This window comes from Grus americana, chromosome 10 (assembly GCF_028858705.1).
Source record: "Grus americana isolate bGruAme1 chromosome 10, bGruAme1.mat, whole genome shotgun sequence".
Classification (NCBI taxonomy): domain Eukaryota; kingdom Metazoa; phylum Chordata; class Aves; order Gruiformes; family Gruidae; genus Grus; species Grus americana.
The window spans coordinates 24,184,286-24,199,490 of NC_072861.1; the positions used below are offsets into that span (position 1 = coordinate 24,184,286).

The window sequence follows — 15,205 nt, forward strand, 5'->3', positions numbered from 1 at the left end:
GTCTTCCCGCCGCGGGGGTCTGCCCTCCTGTCCCTTTGGGGCGGCACACAGCTCACATTTATACCGTCGTGGTGGGTTTTCCCTTTTACCACCAGCCCGCCGGGTTACACGTACAAGGGTGCTTGAGCTCCTGCTCGCGCATCGGTTCCTCTGACCTGAAGGCCCTTTTATTGCTCTGCTTTGAGGTGCTCGCAGTTTATCATTAACCCCCGGCACCGGGGGACGCCGAGCAGGAGCGAAGCCGCGGGCTCACGCGCGGGGAGGGCGACTTCTGCCCGCTCCGGCCTCTCGGCCCCCCGGGTCTGCGCTGCCGTTCGGGCCCAGCCCAGCCCTGCTGCCGCAGGGACCCGGGGCGCCTGTCGCCTCGTCCTCGGTTTCCCTCTGTCCCTGGGGGACCCTGCTGTCCTGCCGGGCTCCATCTTTAGTATTTTGTTCTCGCTGCGTTTTCACTCTCCCTTTGTCCCACGTCACAATGCCTCCCTCCTTCCTGCGCTTTTTGGTTCGTCTTCACACGAGAGGGTCTGTTAGCCCCCCCTCTGCTGAAGACGCGGAACAGAATGGGCCGGCGCTGGGGTCTGCAGACCCCCGGTAAAAGCCCCGTGGCCTCTCCTAGCAGGGTGTCTGCCGTTGCTTTCGTCTGCTGAGGGGTCTGGGGGCTGCAGGGTGAGGGGGGCTGCACTGGGCACCCGCCCGCCCTTCGCCCCCCCCGCCGGCACCCGCAACGCCTGGCCCGGCGTCAGGCCCCCGGTTTTGTGTCCGTCACAGCCATCCCTCATCCTCCTTCCCGAGGTTTGGGGTTTGACCTAAATCTCTGCCGCCGGTTGCTTTTCATGGCCGCGCTTGTTTCTGCAGTTTTGTTTTCTCCGGGTATTCGCTCCGTGGTTTTTCCTAGGGACAGCGAGGTGGCTTTTTGTGTGGGGGACCTTCTGCGTGAGGACAGTCCTTCCCAGAGCCGCTCAGCGCAGAATTCCATTTACTGGTTTTACATATCTGCATGTGTGATTACTGGGAGAGGTATTTTTAAAAGTAGCTCGGCGTCTCTTTCAGGGAGTTAGCAAAGAGCAGATTTATTTTCTGCTATGCTGAGAATTAACTCCCCTTTCTCCCTCTTCCCTCTGCCCCCGCTGGAAAGAGAGAGAATGCAGAAAAGAAGAAAGGATTTACATTGTGGTGGTGATTGGCACAGGCTGTGAATGAGAGGTCATTTCATCTGGCTGTTTCTTTTCAAGCGCTCTTTTTTTCATGCACACTGTATTCAGGCTGGGAGCATTCTTTCTTTTCAAAGCTTCTCTGTCTGTCTCTCTCTTCCCCCTCCTTTATTTTTCATCCCTTTTCTTTACTTTTGCTGTCTTTTCATTCTGTTTTTCTCCACCCCCTTGGGGCTCCATTTTTTCTTTCCTCTTTCCTCTATTCAGTTCCTTTTTTCTCCTCGCATCTTTTTTGAATAGCTCTTCTATTTTCGGAGAGGAAAGGGACTATGTCGAAGAGAAGTCGTTGCAGCAAGGAGGAACTTGAAAGTCTTTCTTTCCCTGTTTATTTCACTTAAAAGCAAAAATTGTTTTCCAAGGGAGCGCGGGGTTGCGGTGCGGAGCCTTTGAAGCGAGGCTGGGACGGCGGCGGGGCTGGCCAGGGTGGGATTTCTCCCGGCCCCTCGCCACACCACGAACACCGTCGGTCCCAGAGCGCTGACAATCGCCCGGAGCCCTGTGCGGCACGGGCAGGTCTGCGGGGCCGGCGCTGCTTCACCTGCGGCGCGGGTGCTCGTGCCGCAGACAGGGGTCTGGGCAGGAGCAGCCCCTCTCCCTCGGCTCCGGCAGGGCTTGCCCCCGGCCACGGCTTGCCCCGCGCCTTCGGGCGCCAGTTACTTGTATTCCATCGCTATTTCTGTTGCTGGTGCTCCCGCGCTAGTGAACGGGAGCGTTTAAGACATGACGTGACAACGAGCTCTGAAAGTAAGATCCCGAGAGCTCTCTGCTGCGGCGCGCGTCCCTGCGCGGCGTTGGGAGGAGGTGGATGGGGATGGAGGGGCCGTGTCGCGCCATGTTGGAGGGGGAGCGTGGTGCTTGCCGACCCCAGGTCTCTGCCGGAGCGCTGTGCCGGGTGCCCGGGGCAGGGGTGGCCGTTGGCCACGGAGAGTCACCGCGCTCAGGTCTGATGGACGCGGGGCTGCGGGGCGCCGGGGTTCCCGCAGGTTCGGGCCCTTTCACGGCAGAAGAGCAGGAAGGGTCTCGTACCCGTCCGTAAGACCCCAGCGATTCCAGCCGGGTCTAAGGGACACGTCCTCGCTCAGTAGGACGGGGCTGGTCCCCGCGGCGCAGTTTGGTGCCGTCAGCAGCTCCTAGCAGCTCCGACATCTTGCTTCGAGAAGAGCTGCCTCGGCAGAAGGGCTGATAAGTCAGGCTTAAAGCCTGATCAGTTTGCTCTGCTCAGGAAGAGGTGGTGGTGTGCTGAGATGCAAAGCGACAGGAGTTCCTCGAGGAAGGCGGCTCTGGGGGGCGGCGAGCATCCCCCTCCCCGAGTGCTGGTCGGGGCACTAACCGTCAGCAGGTTTTGGTGCGGCTTTGGCTGCTCATGGAGCAAAGGTTTCGCCAGCCCTTGGCGGAAGTGAAGAGCTGGCTCCGGCGTTTGCTTTGGCAGGGTCGGTCTGTGCGAAGCGCTCGTGGTAACAAACCTGCTCCGACGGGCTCCCCGCTGTGCTGTGCACCGCAAAACGGGGTCCCCTGGAAGTGGCCCCGTGCTGCCAAGTCAGCCCCAGCCCTCCCCTGCTCCTTCCTGTGTCCCCCAGACCCCGGAGGAGCGCGTCCTCCCCGGGCAGCCCTCGTCCTGCCACCACCCCCGTGGCCAAACTGATGCAGTTAGGACTCTGATTTGCAGAAAGCGTCTTTTCCCCATTAATCTTAGTCTCCCCTGGTTGCTTTGAAGTAAAGTTGAGGGCTGATCCAAGACACACGGACAGGCGTTGGACTGGACCCACTGGCTGTTAGAGAGGGGCCGGAGGACGGGGCTCAGGACCGGCTCCCGCTGCGGAAAGCGAGGCAGAGAGCGCGGGCGTGTGCCCGGGGCTGCTCCTCTCCTGCTAAAACAGCGGTTCTGGGTGAATAGCGTATGCACGGAAAATACAGCAAAGCGAGGACTCCTCGCACCGCAGCCCCGACGGCGGAACGCGGGCAGGGGAGCCCTGCGGGCAGCTCGGGACGGGGACCTGGTCACGCGAGCCCGAACGTCTCGTGGTGCGGGGGGAGAATTCTGCTTCCCCTTTGTTCGAAGGGCTTTGGAGCAAGGTTGGAAGGGCCTTGCCAAAGCACGGTAACTTTATCGTCCTCTGGCAGCGGGGCACGCTGGGGCTCAGGCGTGGGCAGGGGTCCGGGGCCGTGCGGGTGGGCTGCAGGAGTGGGAGTGGAGCCAGTGGCACGGCGGTTAATGAAGTAGATTATTTTTTTTAAAGTGAGATTCAAATAATTGTAACCCCGAGATAGAGAAGACATTGGAGGAGATGAAAAGGGAGAGAGAAAGAAAGGAAGCAAAGGACAGAGGTTTGGAATAGAGAGGGAGATTAGGAGATAGATGAAAGAGAAAGGAGAAAGATAAGAGGGAGAGAGGGGACAGATCTCCAGCGCGAGATGGGCGTTGCCAGGGAAACGGGAAGAATGAGGGAGCGACGGAGGGATGGAGGAGCGGAGGATGCTGGGGGCGGGGAGCGATGATGGAGGGATGGAGGCTCGGTCTCGGGTGGAGGAGGAAAGCGGGTTCTCGGCAGAAAGGCAAGCGGGAGCGGGATGTCCCGGGTCGGCGTGGGTGCCTGTCTGCTGGGCAGCCGTGGCAGCATTTGGGATCGCGGCTCCGTCTCTCTGCGGTGAGCGGCTGCGGCACCCGCTGCTGCTCGCAGGCTGACCCCGCTCACCCCGAGTTTCCATCGGCTGAAACGTTTCTTGCCCGCCGCAGGGAGGCTTTCCTCAGAAACAGGACGCCACGCTGCGCCCGTACCTAGCCAGGCACGTGGATCTTCCGGAGGGCTGGCGGGAGGTGGGAGAGGATCCGACCTGGGAGGGAGAGCCCTTGCCTTGTCCCGGCCTCCATATTTATATTCCACTTCCAGATGCAGCTGCTGCATCTCAACGATAAAAACGTCGTGCGTGACGGGGAGGCCGGGAGGGCAGAGCAGCGACCTGCTCGCAGGGGAGGACGGGCGCCGCGGCGCCGAGCACGCCGTGCCGGCGGGGAGGGCAGCGCCAGAGCTCGGCTGGTGCCGCCTGCGCCGGTGCCAGCCCGGCCGCCACGTGTGCCTGCCCTGGCCGGTGCTCGGTGCGCAGGGGCGGCCGAGCGTCCCCCTGCCTCGCCGGCGGCAGGACGGTGGCTTCCCAGCGCCGCCACCCCCCTCGCTGAGCAGAGCGGTGGCCGATTCCCGCCCCGTGGAGCGAAGGTTCCCCAGCAGAAACCGAGCGCCGGGTCGGGATCAATCCCGGTGTAATTTATTGCGGACGCAGGCAGCCGGAGCGGGGGCTGCCGGGCAGAGCCGTGGGGCCGGGGCTGGGAGAAGAAAACACTTGCTTGAACACCCGCCCCGCGGTGACGGTGAAGCTTCGCTCGTGAGCGGGGTGCCGCAAAGCAGGACCCCTCCTCCCGCGACACCGCGGGTGCCGCTGCAAAGCCCGGAGAGAGGGTCGTGCTGGTTCTGGGAAGGCGCCGGCTGCTCCCGCATCCCTGGGCTGGCGACGGGGGCCGGGCGGCTTCGTGCTCCGTGCACACTAATTCTGCAGAAATGGTGATCTCCAGTTCCTTGAAACACGTTTCTTTTTCCCTTCCAGAGTTTGCCAACAACCTGGTGGCTACAAACATAAATAGTTACTTCTCACCGATGAACGTAACGGTTGGGGTAAGAATCACTAAAAGAAACGTCAAGGGATCGATTTAACGTGCTCTGACAAAGCGGGTGCCGCTCCTTTCCCGAGACGTTGTCTGTCACAGGGCCTGAAGTCATCATTTTCCACCTAATCTTACTAAGAAAGGTTATCTGTATCATGCTGCAAACTGCAGGTTCTGTCCTTTTTTTTTTTTAACCCAAAGCCCCCGAAGATGACAATTCCTTCACATGATACACATGATTTCATTTACATCTCTCCTTGTCAGAAAGCACGTCCGAGGCTGAAGGCTGCAGCTCTGCTTCCTAATCAACTTGCAATAAGGAGGTCTTGCTGTTTTTCTAGAGAAGTCATTAACACAAGTTTTCCTTAAAAAACGGAGTTAGATAGTATCTAATGTGGAGATGTAGAAATTGTTTTGATTTCTTTCAAAATGCAGGGTTTATGTGGTAGCAGCGCCCGGCACCGCACGTCCCCTTCCCCATTTCTCAGAGCTTTGGCTCGTTACAGCCCGGTTCATCTGCGCCGGGTGCCAGCGGTGCGGCGGGAAGCGGTGGTTTCGGTTCTGCCGCAGGCTGAGCCGGGCGGGCTGGGTACCGGTGGCCGGCGGCCGCTCCGTGCCTGCAGCCCTGCGGCACGCGCTGCCGGCGCTGCTGCTGCCGGCGCGGGGCTGGGGTCAGGTGTGTGCCCCCCCGGTCCCGCAGCTCCTGGCCTCGACCGGCCCCGGGGATGGGGCTTGTGCAGCGAGAGCGGCGTTTGGGCTCGGCCGTCCCCGGTGTTCCAGCCCGGCTGCAGCGTGCCCTTCCCGCGGCGTCGGACGCGGCGTCCCGTGTGGGAGAGGTTTCGTGGCCCCGGCAGGGCACGGGAGACACCCCCCCCCCATCCTTCCCTCGCTCAGCCCCAGCTCAGCGTTTAGTGAAACCGAGATGAACTCGTAAATCATCAGGCCTGGTACAGGACAAATGCTCCAGATTGGTTTTATGAATAATTTTAGTTGTTGTGATTTTCAGGACAAAAATATTTTTTTGTTCGGAATTTTTGTGGGTGCTTTGAGTGGCTTTATGTGAAAACCACAAAAAAGATGAAAGGCTGATTTTTCCTTTATTAAATTTAAATGAAAGCTTCTTTTAAGAAAGGAAGAAAAAATAAAATCAAAGGTATTCTCACAAATACAGATCTGTCGATCAGCCATTTTCCATTAAAAATTGTTGAAAAGTTTTAACTCCTCTTCCCCCTACAAGATCACCCCCACGTGCCCAACTTCACCCTGCCGTGTCCGCCCCACACACCGAGCGCTGCGGGGCAGCTGCGACCCCCCCAGGGGCACCTGCGGCAGGGGGGCTCCGCAGAGGGTCCCGCAATGGGGGTCCCGCAATGGGGATCCCACAATGGGGATCCCACAATGGGGGTCCTGCAATGGGGGTCCCGCTATGGGGGTCCCGCTATGGGGGTCCCGCAAAGGCTCCAGCAAAAGGGTCTGGCAGCTGACGGCGCCTGCCGTGGGGTGGGAGCCCACCGGAGTTAAGGCGTGGGGGCTGCGTGCGCCCCTCAGACGGCCAGCGCAGGGACACGGGTTGGGGTCCCGCAGCCCCGGGGACTTTCTTTCCCCTGAGCAGGTTTGGGGCAGAGGAGCTTTGAGGGAGGTGCTCTTCCCCCCCCGGGCAGCCTGGCTGCATTGCTCGGGGTGCACCGCGGATTTTCTTCCAGCAGGGAACAAGTCCTAAAGGTCCTCCCGGCTCGCTGATGGGTTGGTCATCGGCCGGTCGCACCGAATGCAGGTGTGGGGGTGGTGAGAGGAGACAAGCTGCTGCTGGTACCGGCTGGGGAGCCCTGGCACCCGCTCAGGTGCCTGCACTTACCTGCTGATGGGGCAGAGATAACACGGGGCGGCAGCCGGCAGTGAGGGGGGTTCCTGTGTGCCTGGCTGAGTGGGGTCGCTGCTCCCCGGGGAGGCTGCGAAAGGTAAATCTCAAACCCCTTGGGTGGTGGGTGCCCTCGGCTCCCTTTCCTGCAGGGAGGGCTGGGTGAGGTTTGGTGTTTGTAGCCCTCGGGCTGATGCCCAGAGTAGCCAAGAGAAGGGTGTTTGATGAGGAAAAGGAGCCTAAGCAAGGCTCTCTGCGATAATTTGTACCTCAGCGGAGGTGCTCAGTTGCAGAACACCTTCCATGGGGCTTCAGCCAGGGTGGCAGCTCTGGGACCACGTGGTCCTGGTTCCCCCCATCAGAGCTGGGATGTTGCAGGCAAACCTCGTATGTGTGCATGGGGGGGGCTCATGAACCAGGCACTGGGTTTTAGGCTACTGAATTCTGGATGACCAGGAGTCCCGTTGTCAGAGCGGTTCTGTTGGTGTCTGTGGCTCAGCTGCACCGGGCGCTGGTGGGGCGGTGGGGCAAGGCGGTGGAGCGGCTGGGTGAAACCGAGGGAGTTAAACCAGGGAAGGGAAAAGTGTCCGGAGATGGATGGCTCTTAGTCTGGTGCAGCGGCTGGAAAATCTGGAATCTGGCAGGAAACACGCTGGGGGCTGAAGAGGCTGCTGGGCAAAATGCTGCCGCAGGAGGGGACCTCTGTGGTGTAAGAGGCCCCAGGTGAGGGTTAGGTGTTTGGGCGGTTAAAGACGAAGCAAGAGAGGTAGAGAGAAGTAAAATTACATAAGGAAGTGAGAGCTCTGTAAAAAACCCTTATTTTAAGTGCCTACAGCCTGGGAGGTGAGTGAGGAGCTGGTGGTGGCTCTGAGGAGGTGGCCGGTGCCGGGGCGGGCAGGAGCTGCAGGGATGTGCCGGGGCAGAGCCTGACTCTTCCCAGCTGTCTGGAGAAAGGCAGGAGGAGAAGAGAGATTGCACCGAGACAAAAACCTCCCAGGAGTGGGAGGAGAAATGCTGAAAGAAAACCGAATTTCACAACCCCCAGAGGAGCAGGGGCGAGAGCCGCAGCCACCGGCCCCGGGCACGTCCTTCCCACGAGCCTCGGAGAAGGGAGAGCGGCGGCCGGGGAGACGCGGCTGAGGGGCGCCGGGAGCACGGCACGCGCGGCTTTCGGAGGGGACGCCGGCAAGCGCGTCTGTGTAACGCCACGCGCGGGAAAGGGGTGGGCGGGCGAGCGTCTCCGTCGGCAAACGAGCTGGAGAGCACCTAACCCCCCACTGAAGGTTTTGATTTAAGCCCAGAGGAGCGTTCGGTTCCCAGCTACGGTACGTGGGCAGGGACGGCTGAGTTTGAGCGAAAACCTGCCAGGTGCAGCCATGGGAAGGATCTGGAGACTCGAGCTGGGGAGGAAGAGGAGTTGCTCTTCCGTTGCTACTGAGATCATTACTAAGACGTGTTTAATTTATTTTCTGTTTTTTCTGATCTGGGAGGTGGGAGAGGGGTGAGCTGAGCACCCAAACCAGCAGTTGGAAAAGGGGGTTGGGAAGTCAGCGTGGAGAGGTGTGAGGGTGGCGGAGGAGCAGACCCCCTCCCCAGACACGGCCCCTGGCAGAAGGGCCCGTCCCCTCGGACCGGGGGCAGGAAGCTGCAGAAATGGTGTGATGCTGCAAAACCAGGAATATTTCAAATATCAGTACCCGCGGCAGAGCTGGGACGCCGGCCCACAGCGCTCCTGTGCACGGGCCTTTTTACAGTAGTGCTTGCAACTCTTCCTCAAAAGTGGCTCTCAGCATCGGAGATAACGAAATAGATACGGACTTTGCCCCGAGAGACGGGACAGCCGAAGGGCAGGACGGGGTGAGCTGAGGAGCACAAAGTGCCTTGCTGGAGCGGCTCCAGCGCTGCTGGGTGTCGGCAAGGCACGGGTGTGCTCTGAGAAGAGATTTGAGGAAATCGGTGTAGTAGCAGATTTTGCATAGAATTTTTTTCCCTGAAAAGTTGTGAATTTGAAAACCGGGGTGATGAAATTCGTCATTGCTGGTGCAGTTGTTTGTTGGCAACCAAGGAGAGATGGGATGAGAAAGGGCTTAGGAGGCGAGCGGCTCACGCCTGGTGCAGAGCCGAATGATGGGAGGGAGAAATAATGGGGTCACTACGAGAAGTCACAGCACGACTCCTGCACGCGTGCCTCCCGCCCGTCCGACGGGAGCAGGACGCTGCCAGCCAGCACGGCGCAGAGCTCTGCACCGAATCAAACTGCGGAATGATTAATAGCTACTGAAAAGTTCAATTTGTGGGTATGGAAAAGAAAGGCAGATCTTGGATTGCACAAGAAGCTCGAGTGCAGATGGGGGAGACCAGTGAAGGAGCGTGTGGGATGGTGGGCACGGAGGCAGGAGAAGGGGAGATGTTTGCAGGACTGGGGTGGGAAGTGAGGGGGAGTTCAGTTTGGGCTTCAGCCTGGCATCCTTTGTTCTTCATGGGGTGGAGGATGCGGAGAGTGGGATTTGCCCAGCTCCTCCTCTTGCCCCCAGCCTGCCAGCTTGGCTCTCGGCTGCGTGCCCGCAGCCCACCTTCCCCTCAGCCTGCACGTCCCCGGCGAGCAGAGGAACGGGCACCTCCGCTCGCTGGCCAGAGCTTACTTATTTATTGGGGGCATTATCGTGGCAGTGTGGCCCTTCGTAAAGCTTGTAAGAGTCTCTTCCGCAGAGGGATGGAGTTTGATTGTTAGAGCATCCTTACAGCTCCTGGAGACCCTGCCTGGCACTCGGGCACTGGAGCGGCGCTGGGACCGTTGCTTTGCCAGGATGGACTGGCAGAATCCTCTCCTGTCCGTGCTCTGCTGCTCGTGGTCTTCCCGGTGTGCCCGGTGCTGCGTCTCTCGAGTCCCCAGCCTTGAGGGATGAGTCTTTGTCACACCTCAGCTGGTGGTATTTTGTCAGCACCAGGAGGAACAATGTGTTTGTGCTTATTTTCCATCCCCTGCCCCTTCTCGTGCAGCTGAGGTGGGTCGGGGCTGAGCGGGTGCTGCAGAGCCAGTTCCCTCTGCCGCGCTGCCCCGGCCGCACGGGGGGGGGGGGGAAGCAGCGGCGGACCCCAGCCCGTGGTCCCCCAGCAGCCCGGCGCTGCTGTGCCAGGGGTGTGGACGGCTCCTGCCCAGGGATCCCTCTGGGACCTCTCAGGAGGAGGAGATCTCTGCCTGGGTTTTGGTGCAGGCGCTGCGTGAGCCTCTGCCCAGCGTCTGGGCGCTCTGCGTGCTCCGGCCCCGGGCTCGCGTCACCTTGCTTCACTCGGAGCGGTTGCTTCATGTGGGACTGGTTGTGGCAGGTCTGTGCTCAGCTGCGGCGCTGGACCTGAGCCCCCCCGAGGCCGCTGCTTTGGCTTCTTGAGCAAGATTGGAAGTGGCTCCCTAAAGAGCAGAAGTTTAGGCGGTGTTCTGCATCCCGGGGGCTGTCAGGGTGTTTCCCGGGGGAGTTTAAATACGTGACCTGACCTTACTTGCCAGTGTGTTGGGAAACAGCGTTTCCAGCCCGCTCTGCAAGACCCGAGAAGGCTGAACAGGGAAGTGAGAGCGAGAAGTGAAACAAAAGCGTCTGTCCCGTTCCCCACTTCTCTCCCTGTGGTGTTTGTGCAGCTGCAGCCCTGCGAGCTGGTGCGGCCTCGCTCTCTCGAACAGCAAAGCTCCATTTCTCATGTACCAGGGCTTGCGTAGTCGATGGAGAAAAGTGCAAAGAGTCTTTTGTGTAACACAAGGCTTTCGTTTTCGTACTGAGGGCCCAGAGGAGCGGAGCTCGTCCCCTTTCTCCGAGTGCCCTGAAGTAGGAATCCAGCATTTACTGTCTTCTAAAAACCTCTGGTTTAGGGTTGCTGTTCTCAAAACAGATCAGTGCTGGCCTCGGGAGTGTGTGCGAGCGTGTCATTCTTTCAGCTTCCTTGTCTTGTGGTGCTCGGGCTCGGAGGCAGAGATGCAGAGCTGTGCTGGGGGGTCCGGCTCACCCCTCCGCAGTGCTGCAGATGTGGGGAGAACAGCTGGGTCCCATCTTGTGTCCCTTCTCTCTCCCGTCCTGGGGCTGCCAGCTGGCTGCGGGGCTGCCCAGGTTGTGTTGCCCTTGCACGGCGCTTACCGGCACCTGCAGCGGGGAGCGGGATCCGGCGGTGCCCCCCATTGCAGCGGGAGCTGGGGTAACAACACGCCGCTGCAGGAGGAGGCGTGTGGGTGTTTATCGTCCTGTGTGATAAGTGGCTGTGGAGAAATCCTTGGGAAAAGCAGGATCTTAACCGGGCTGGAAGAGACATCCAGTGTACGTGGAAATAGAAACTCTGCCCCGAACCAAAGAGGAAAACAAAACCCAAGACCAAATCAGAAGGTCTTCCTTGCTTCCCAGCCTCTTCCAGCTCCTCTTGCCAGGGCAGAGCAGAGGGACCCCAGCTTCGCTGTCTGGGCTGAGACCCTGGGGAGCGGGCTCTGGATTGCGGCTTCCCCAGTTCCAGCAAGAATTACGTGAGCGGCTCCCCGAGGGCAGCGGCTCCCCTCGCATGCTCCTTCCTCCTCCTGGGAAACTGCTGCTCGCCGCTGGCCACCCCGGAGCCCTGGCTTTGCTCTGCCTGTCACCCAAGGCCCCGGCTGGCGTCTGCTGGGGACCCGGCTCAGGATGGGGGGGGGGGGGGGTCAGGGCAGGGGGGGCTCAGGGGCCACAGGCGGGTTGGGGAAATGAGGGGGGCCCTCGCAAGCCGGCAGGGATGGCGGTGTGGGGGCACGTTGCCCTGGCTCCCCGCAGGGATGGATGCTCCGTGAGGAGCGGGGGGCACCGGGCATCGCCCCCGGCCTTGCTCCGGCAGGGCTCCCCCCGGGGGGGGGAGGAGGAGGAGGATGATGATGATGACAACAACAACAACCCGCCCTTGCTCCGCGGCTGCCCGGGCGATGGGCGATGGGCCGCGGGGTCGGTCAGCCCGGGGTCCCCGGGGGGGTCCCGGTGCGGGGGGGTCCCGGCCGGCGAGGGACGGCCCAGGGGCCGGGCTGTGCGCACCGGCAGCGCCTTCCCGGCTGCTCCCTCCTCGTCTTCCTCCCCATCCTTCCTCCCCCCCTCCTCCCCCTCCTGCCGCCGCCCTCCCCCGCTCCTCGCTTTGTTTAGCTGCCTCCGCACTCCCCCTCCTTCCCCCCATCCTCTTCCTCCTTTCCCCTCCTCCTTCCCCCCATCCTCTTCCTCCTCCCTGCCCGGTTCCGCGGGGTTTCTCCCCAGCTCCGTGCCGGGGGCTGGAGGTGCGAGGGGCTGAAGCCACCCCCCGCGTCCCCCCCCCCCCTCATTTCTGACCGGCAGCCAGGCAGGGCCCGATCCTGTCAGCGGGGCTGAGCAGCCCGTGCTGCGCACAGCGGGGGCACACTTGCGGTGAAGGACCCGGTACCCCCGGTGCCAGCAGACCCCGCGCAGTCGGTGTCTGTCCCCCTTCTCCGGCCCTTCCCGTTTCCACGCGGGATTTTTTCCCTTCCCAAGGGATGTGCGCGCTGTGGTGGGCGCAGAGCCGGCGTGAGAGGCCGCGCGGGCCGCGCTCACCAGCGCTGTGCAGGAACTGGCAAGAGCAGGCAGCTGCCTGCGGTGGTGTGTTTGCCGTGGGGAGGCCGAAGTGCTCGGGCCGGCGCTCCTCGTCCCTGCAGCCCCTCGCTGGCCCGGCTGGTGGGACGCGGCGTGGGGGCCGCTGGGTGCCATGGTGGGAGCCGCGGGCACGATAACCTGATGAAGCGGGGCTTCTCCCTCGGAGAGGAGAGCGGTTGTTTGGCCCGGGATTGCCTCTCGCACCGTGCAGGTGCTCCTGGGACTGCGGCATAATCTGGTTTAGAGTTTATTCCTGTTTTACCTCCCCCATAGGATTTCTCTTTGTTGTAGCTGCAGAAATAATTATATTTAGGAGAACATTCTTCACTGCAGGAGGAAGCGGCGGCCTCCTCGCTTTCATCTGTCGGCCGCTCTCCAAGCGCCTCCCTGCCCGTCCTCGCCGGTTGCCCAGGGCTGTGGGGGGCCCCGTGCCGTATCCCATCGATGGGGGGGTCCTGGGCTGGCTCGGCCGGGGCGGTGGGCACCGCCGCTCTGGGCTCTGCGGGAAGCTGCAGCATCTCTCCAGGACCCTGCCCCATCCTCTCTGGGGCGGATACGGGGCTGTCGGGCCCCTGGGCATGAGCGAACCGAGTGTAAGCATGTTCTCAAAGTGTTGTTTTAATCCTAAACCAAAATGTATAAACTACCCTCCAGCTGAAGGGAGTGTTTTGGCAGCCCGTGTGTCTTCCCCCAGCCTACGGGCGAGCTGCTCCGCTGGCAGACCTGCCTGCGCCTTTACATCTCCCCGGCTTCTCGTTTCGCTCTGTTTTGCTTTGTCTGATGGTCTCCCCTCCCTGTTTCCCAGCCTGAATCACCAAGGAACCTGCGGCTGCCAACCGGAGGGATCTGGGGACGGGTGGCGAAACAGCATCCCCGAGGCGCGGTGCTGTCTGCCCTGCTCTCCTCGGTGCAGCAGCTCCTCCGCGCTTTGCTATCCCAGATTCCCGGGTTGTTTATGGCAGCAATTCGAGGAATTGCTGGCCAGCTGCCTCTCAGCTCTCCAGAAAGGGCTGGCGCTGGTGGGGCGGGTGCGGGCTCCGTGCGCCTGGTGAGGAACGCCGGCTCTTCAGAAGGGCCTCGTCCCTCCCTGCGGCCATTCCCACGCCAGTCACACTATTTCGGTGGGAACGCGCCCCGTGCTGTGCTCTCCGGGCTGGTGGCTCCCCAGAGACCACCAGAGCACGGGGAGCTCTGGGCTTGTCCCAGGCTCAGGAGCGGAGCTGCCATCCCCGGGTGCTCCACTCCTGGCGCTGCCACAGAGCCAGCACCGGTGGCCCGGCAGCGACCACCTGTAGGCATGAGATGAATGTGGGGTTTTCTGCTTTGCCTTTAGGCTTTTGCCGCCAAAACTGCGGCCCTGTGAGTTTGCTGTGCTCCCGCGTATACCCGGTGGCGATACCGTGGCGTCGCCGTGATCTCCTGGTGCCCTCCCCGTGCTTGCTTACCGCTCCTCACTTCTCCGCCAAAGGCCACTTGTCCTTGTAGTCGAAGCTGGTTGGTGTCTCCCTGACCTTCCAAGTCTGTGTTTCCCAAACTGGCTGGCACCGTGCACTGCTCCATGTGAGCTCCGCCGTCGCCTTTCCCCCGGCCGTCACCGGCACGGATGCAGCAAACAGCAGCGCTGGAGCAGCTCCTCTTGCATGTCCTCCATGAGCAGTTATCTGACTTTCTTCCTGAAAATAGGTGGGATAGGTAAATAGCACAAGGTCAAGACTGGAATCCTGCAGGATCCCGTTGCAGGCCCTCCCAGGACGTGTCTCTGGGTCCCAAGAGTCTGAGGGGGGGTAAACCAGTTGTGGTCCGTTCGCTGTGTGCCCCAGGGTGCCGTTGGTGTTGGGTCAGTCCTGCTCTGTCCCCGTCCGTGTCCTCTTCCCTGTGTAACGCGTGGTGCCCGCCGCCCTGGAGCTGACGTGGGCACAAACGCTTGGGGGGGGGGCACCTCGGGGAGGTGGGGGGGGAGGGAGAGGACTCTTAAACCTTTCCAGCCTGGGAGGGGGATTGGCTGCTGCTCTGTTGTGTTTGCACTGGGGCCCTGGAGAATTGTGGCTTTTACAGGGATTTTTAGCGAATTCTGTAGCCCTCTTCTTACAAGTGGCTTCGTAACTCTGTAAGGAGGCTGTGCGGGTTGGTAGGGAGGCAGGAAAAATGGAAACAAACCACTTAAAACCTGGAGAAATCCTGCTGGAACCTGGCGTGCTTATCACTGGGACAAAACAGCGCTGCTGCAAGGCGTTAATAAAAGCGAAGGGCAGAAGAGGCGCTCGCCGTGGCGATGAGAGGGGCTGCAGAGGGATGGGCAGGGAAGGCGAAGCTGGAGCCCGGCTGTCGTGGGGCAGGGCAGAGCGCCGAGGGGGCTCACAGGGACCAGCGCAGCCAGCGCTCCCCGACCCCGTGCTGCGGCCATGCTCGGACCCCACCGGTGAGCGTGCAAAGGCACCAGCACCGAGCGGAGCCTCTGCCATGTGCTTCACTCAGGCTTGCCAGCCTGGCGGTTTGATGTTCCCAGTGAGGAGGGATTGGGCTCTGGTTCCTCGGGCTCCCTGTGCCCTTTGCGGCCGCTCCTCACCCCTGCAAGGAGCCCAGAGCAGAGCGGCACGTTCGGCTTTCTTGGCCGGTCCCCAAGCTGCACAGGCGCCGGTCCCCAGGAGTCGCTGCGGGGAGCTCTGGGGCATGTGAGGAGCCAGACCTCAGCCTTGGGGTTTGATAGCCCGGCCAGAAAGGCGGACACGGAGTCAAGCTTCCCCTCCACAGCCTGGCTCTCCAGTCCCCTCCTGCAGCCAAGACCCCCAGAACCGTGCCACCCCTGTGTCCTGGGACGCATGGTGCCTGGCAACACCTGCGTCGGTCTGGGGTTTGCTGGGGACGGTGATGGGGAAAGGGGTGATGGCTG

General features: G+C 61.5%; 2 protein-coding genes across 7 annotated transcripts in view; one reads left to right on the forward strand and one right to left on the reverse strand.

Moving 5' to 3' along the window:
* Positions 1-13,043, reverse strand: part of ANPEP (alanyl aminopeptidase, membrane) — a 48,162-nt gene extending 35,119 nt beyond the window's left edge. Inside the window, exon 1 of the mRNA XM_054836401.1 lies at positions 13,038-13,043. The gene's annotated coding sequence lies outside the window, so the exon portion shown is untranslated. The remainder of the gene's footprint in view (positions 1-13,037) is intronic.
* The window catches only part of ZNF710 (zinc finger protein 710), a 32,986-nt gene that overhangs the window by 12,359 nt on the left and 5,422 nt on the right, over positions 1-15,205 (forward strand). The window contains exon 2 of one of the 6 annotated variants that reach the window (XM_054836404.1): positions 4,806-4,873. The exons of 2 other annotated variants lie outside the window; for them this stretch is intronic. Coding sequence is in view for 1 of the 4 variants with exons in the window: in XM_054836402.1 (XP_054692377.1) it covers positions 14,718-14,734 (17 nt within the window). In the remaining 3 variants the exon portion in view is untranslated. 3 more of the 6 variants (XM_054836405.1, XM_054836407.1, XM_054836402.1) reach the window with 3 other exon arrangements.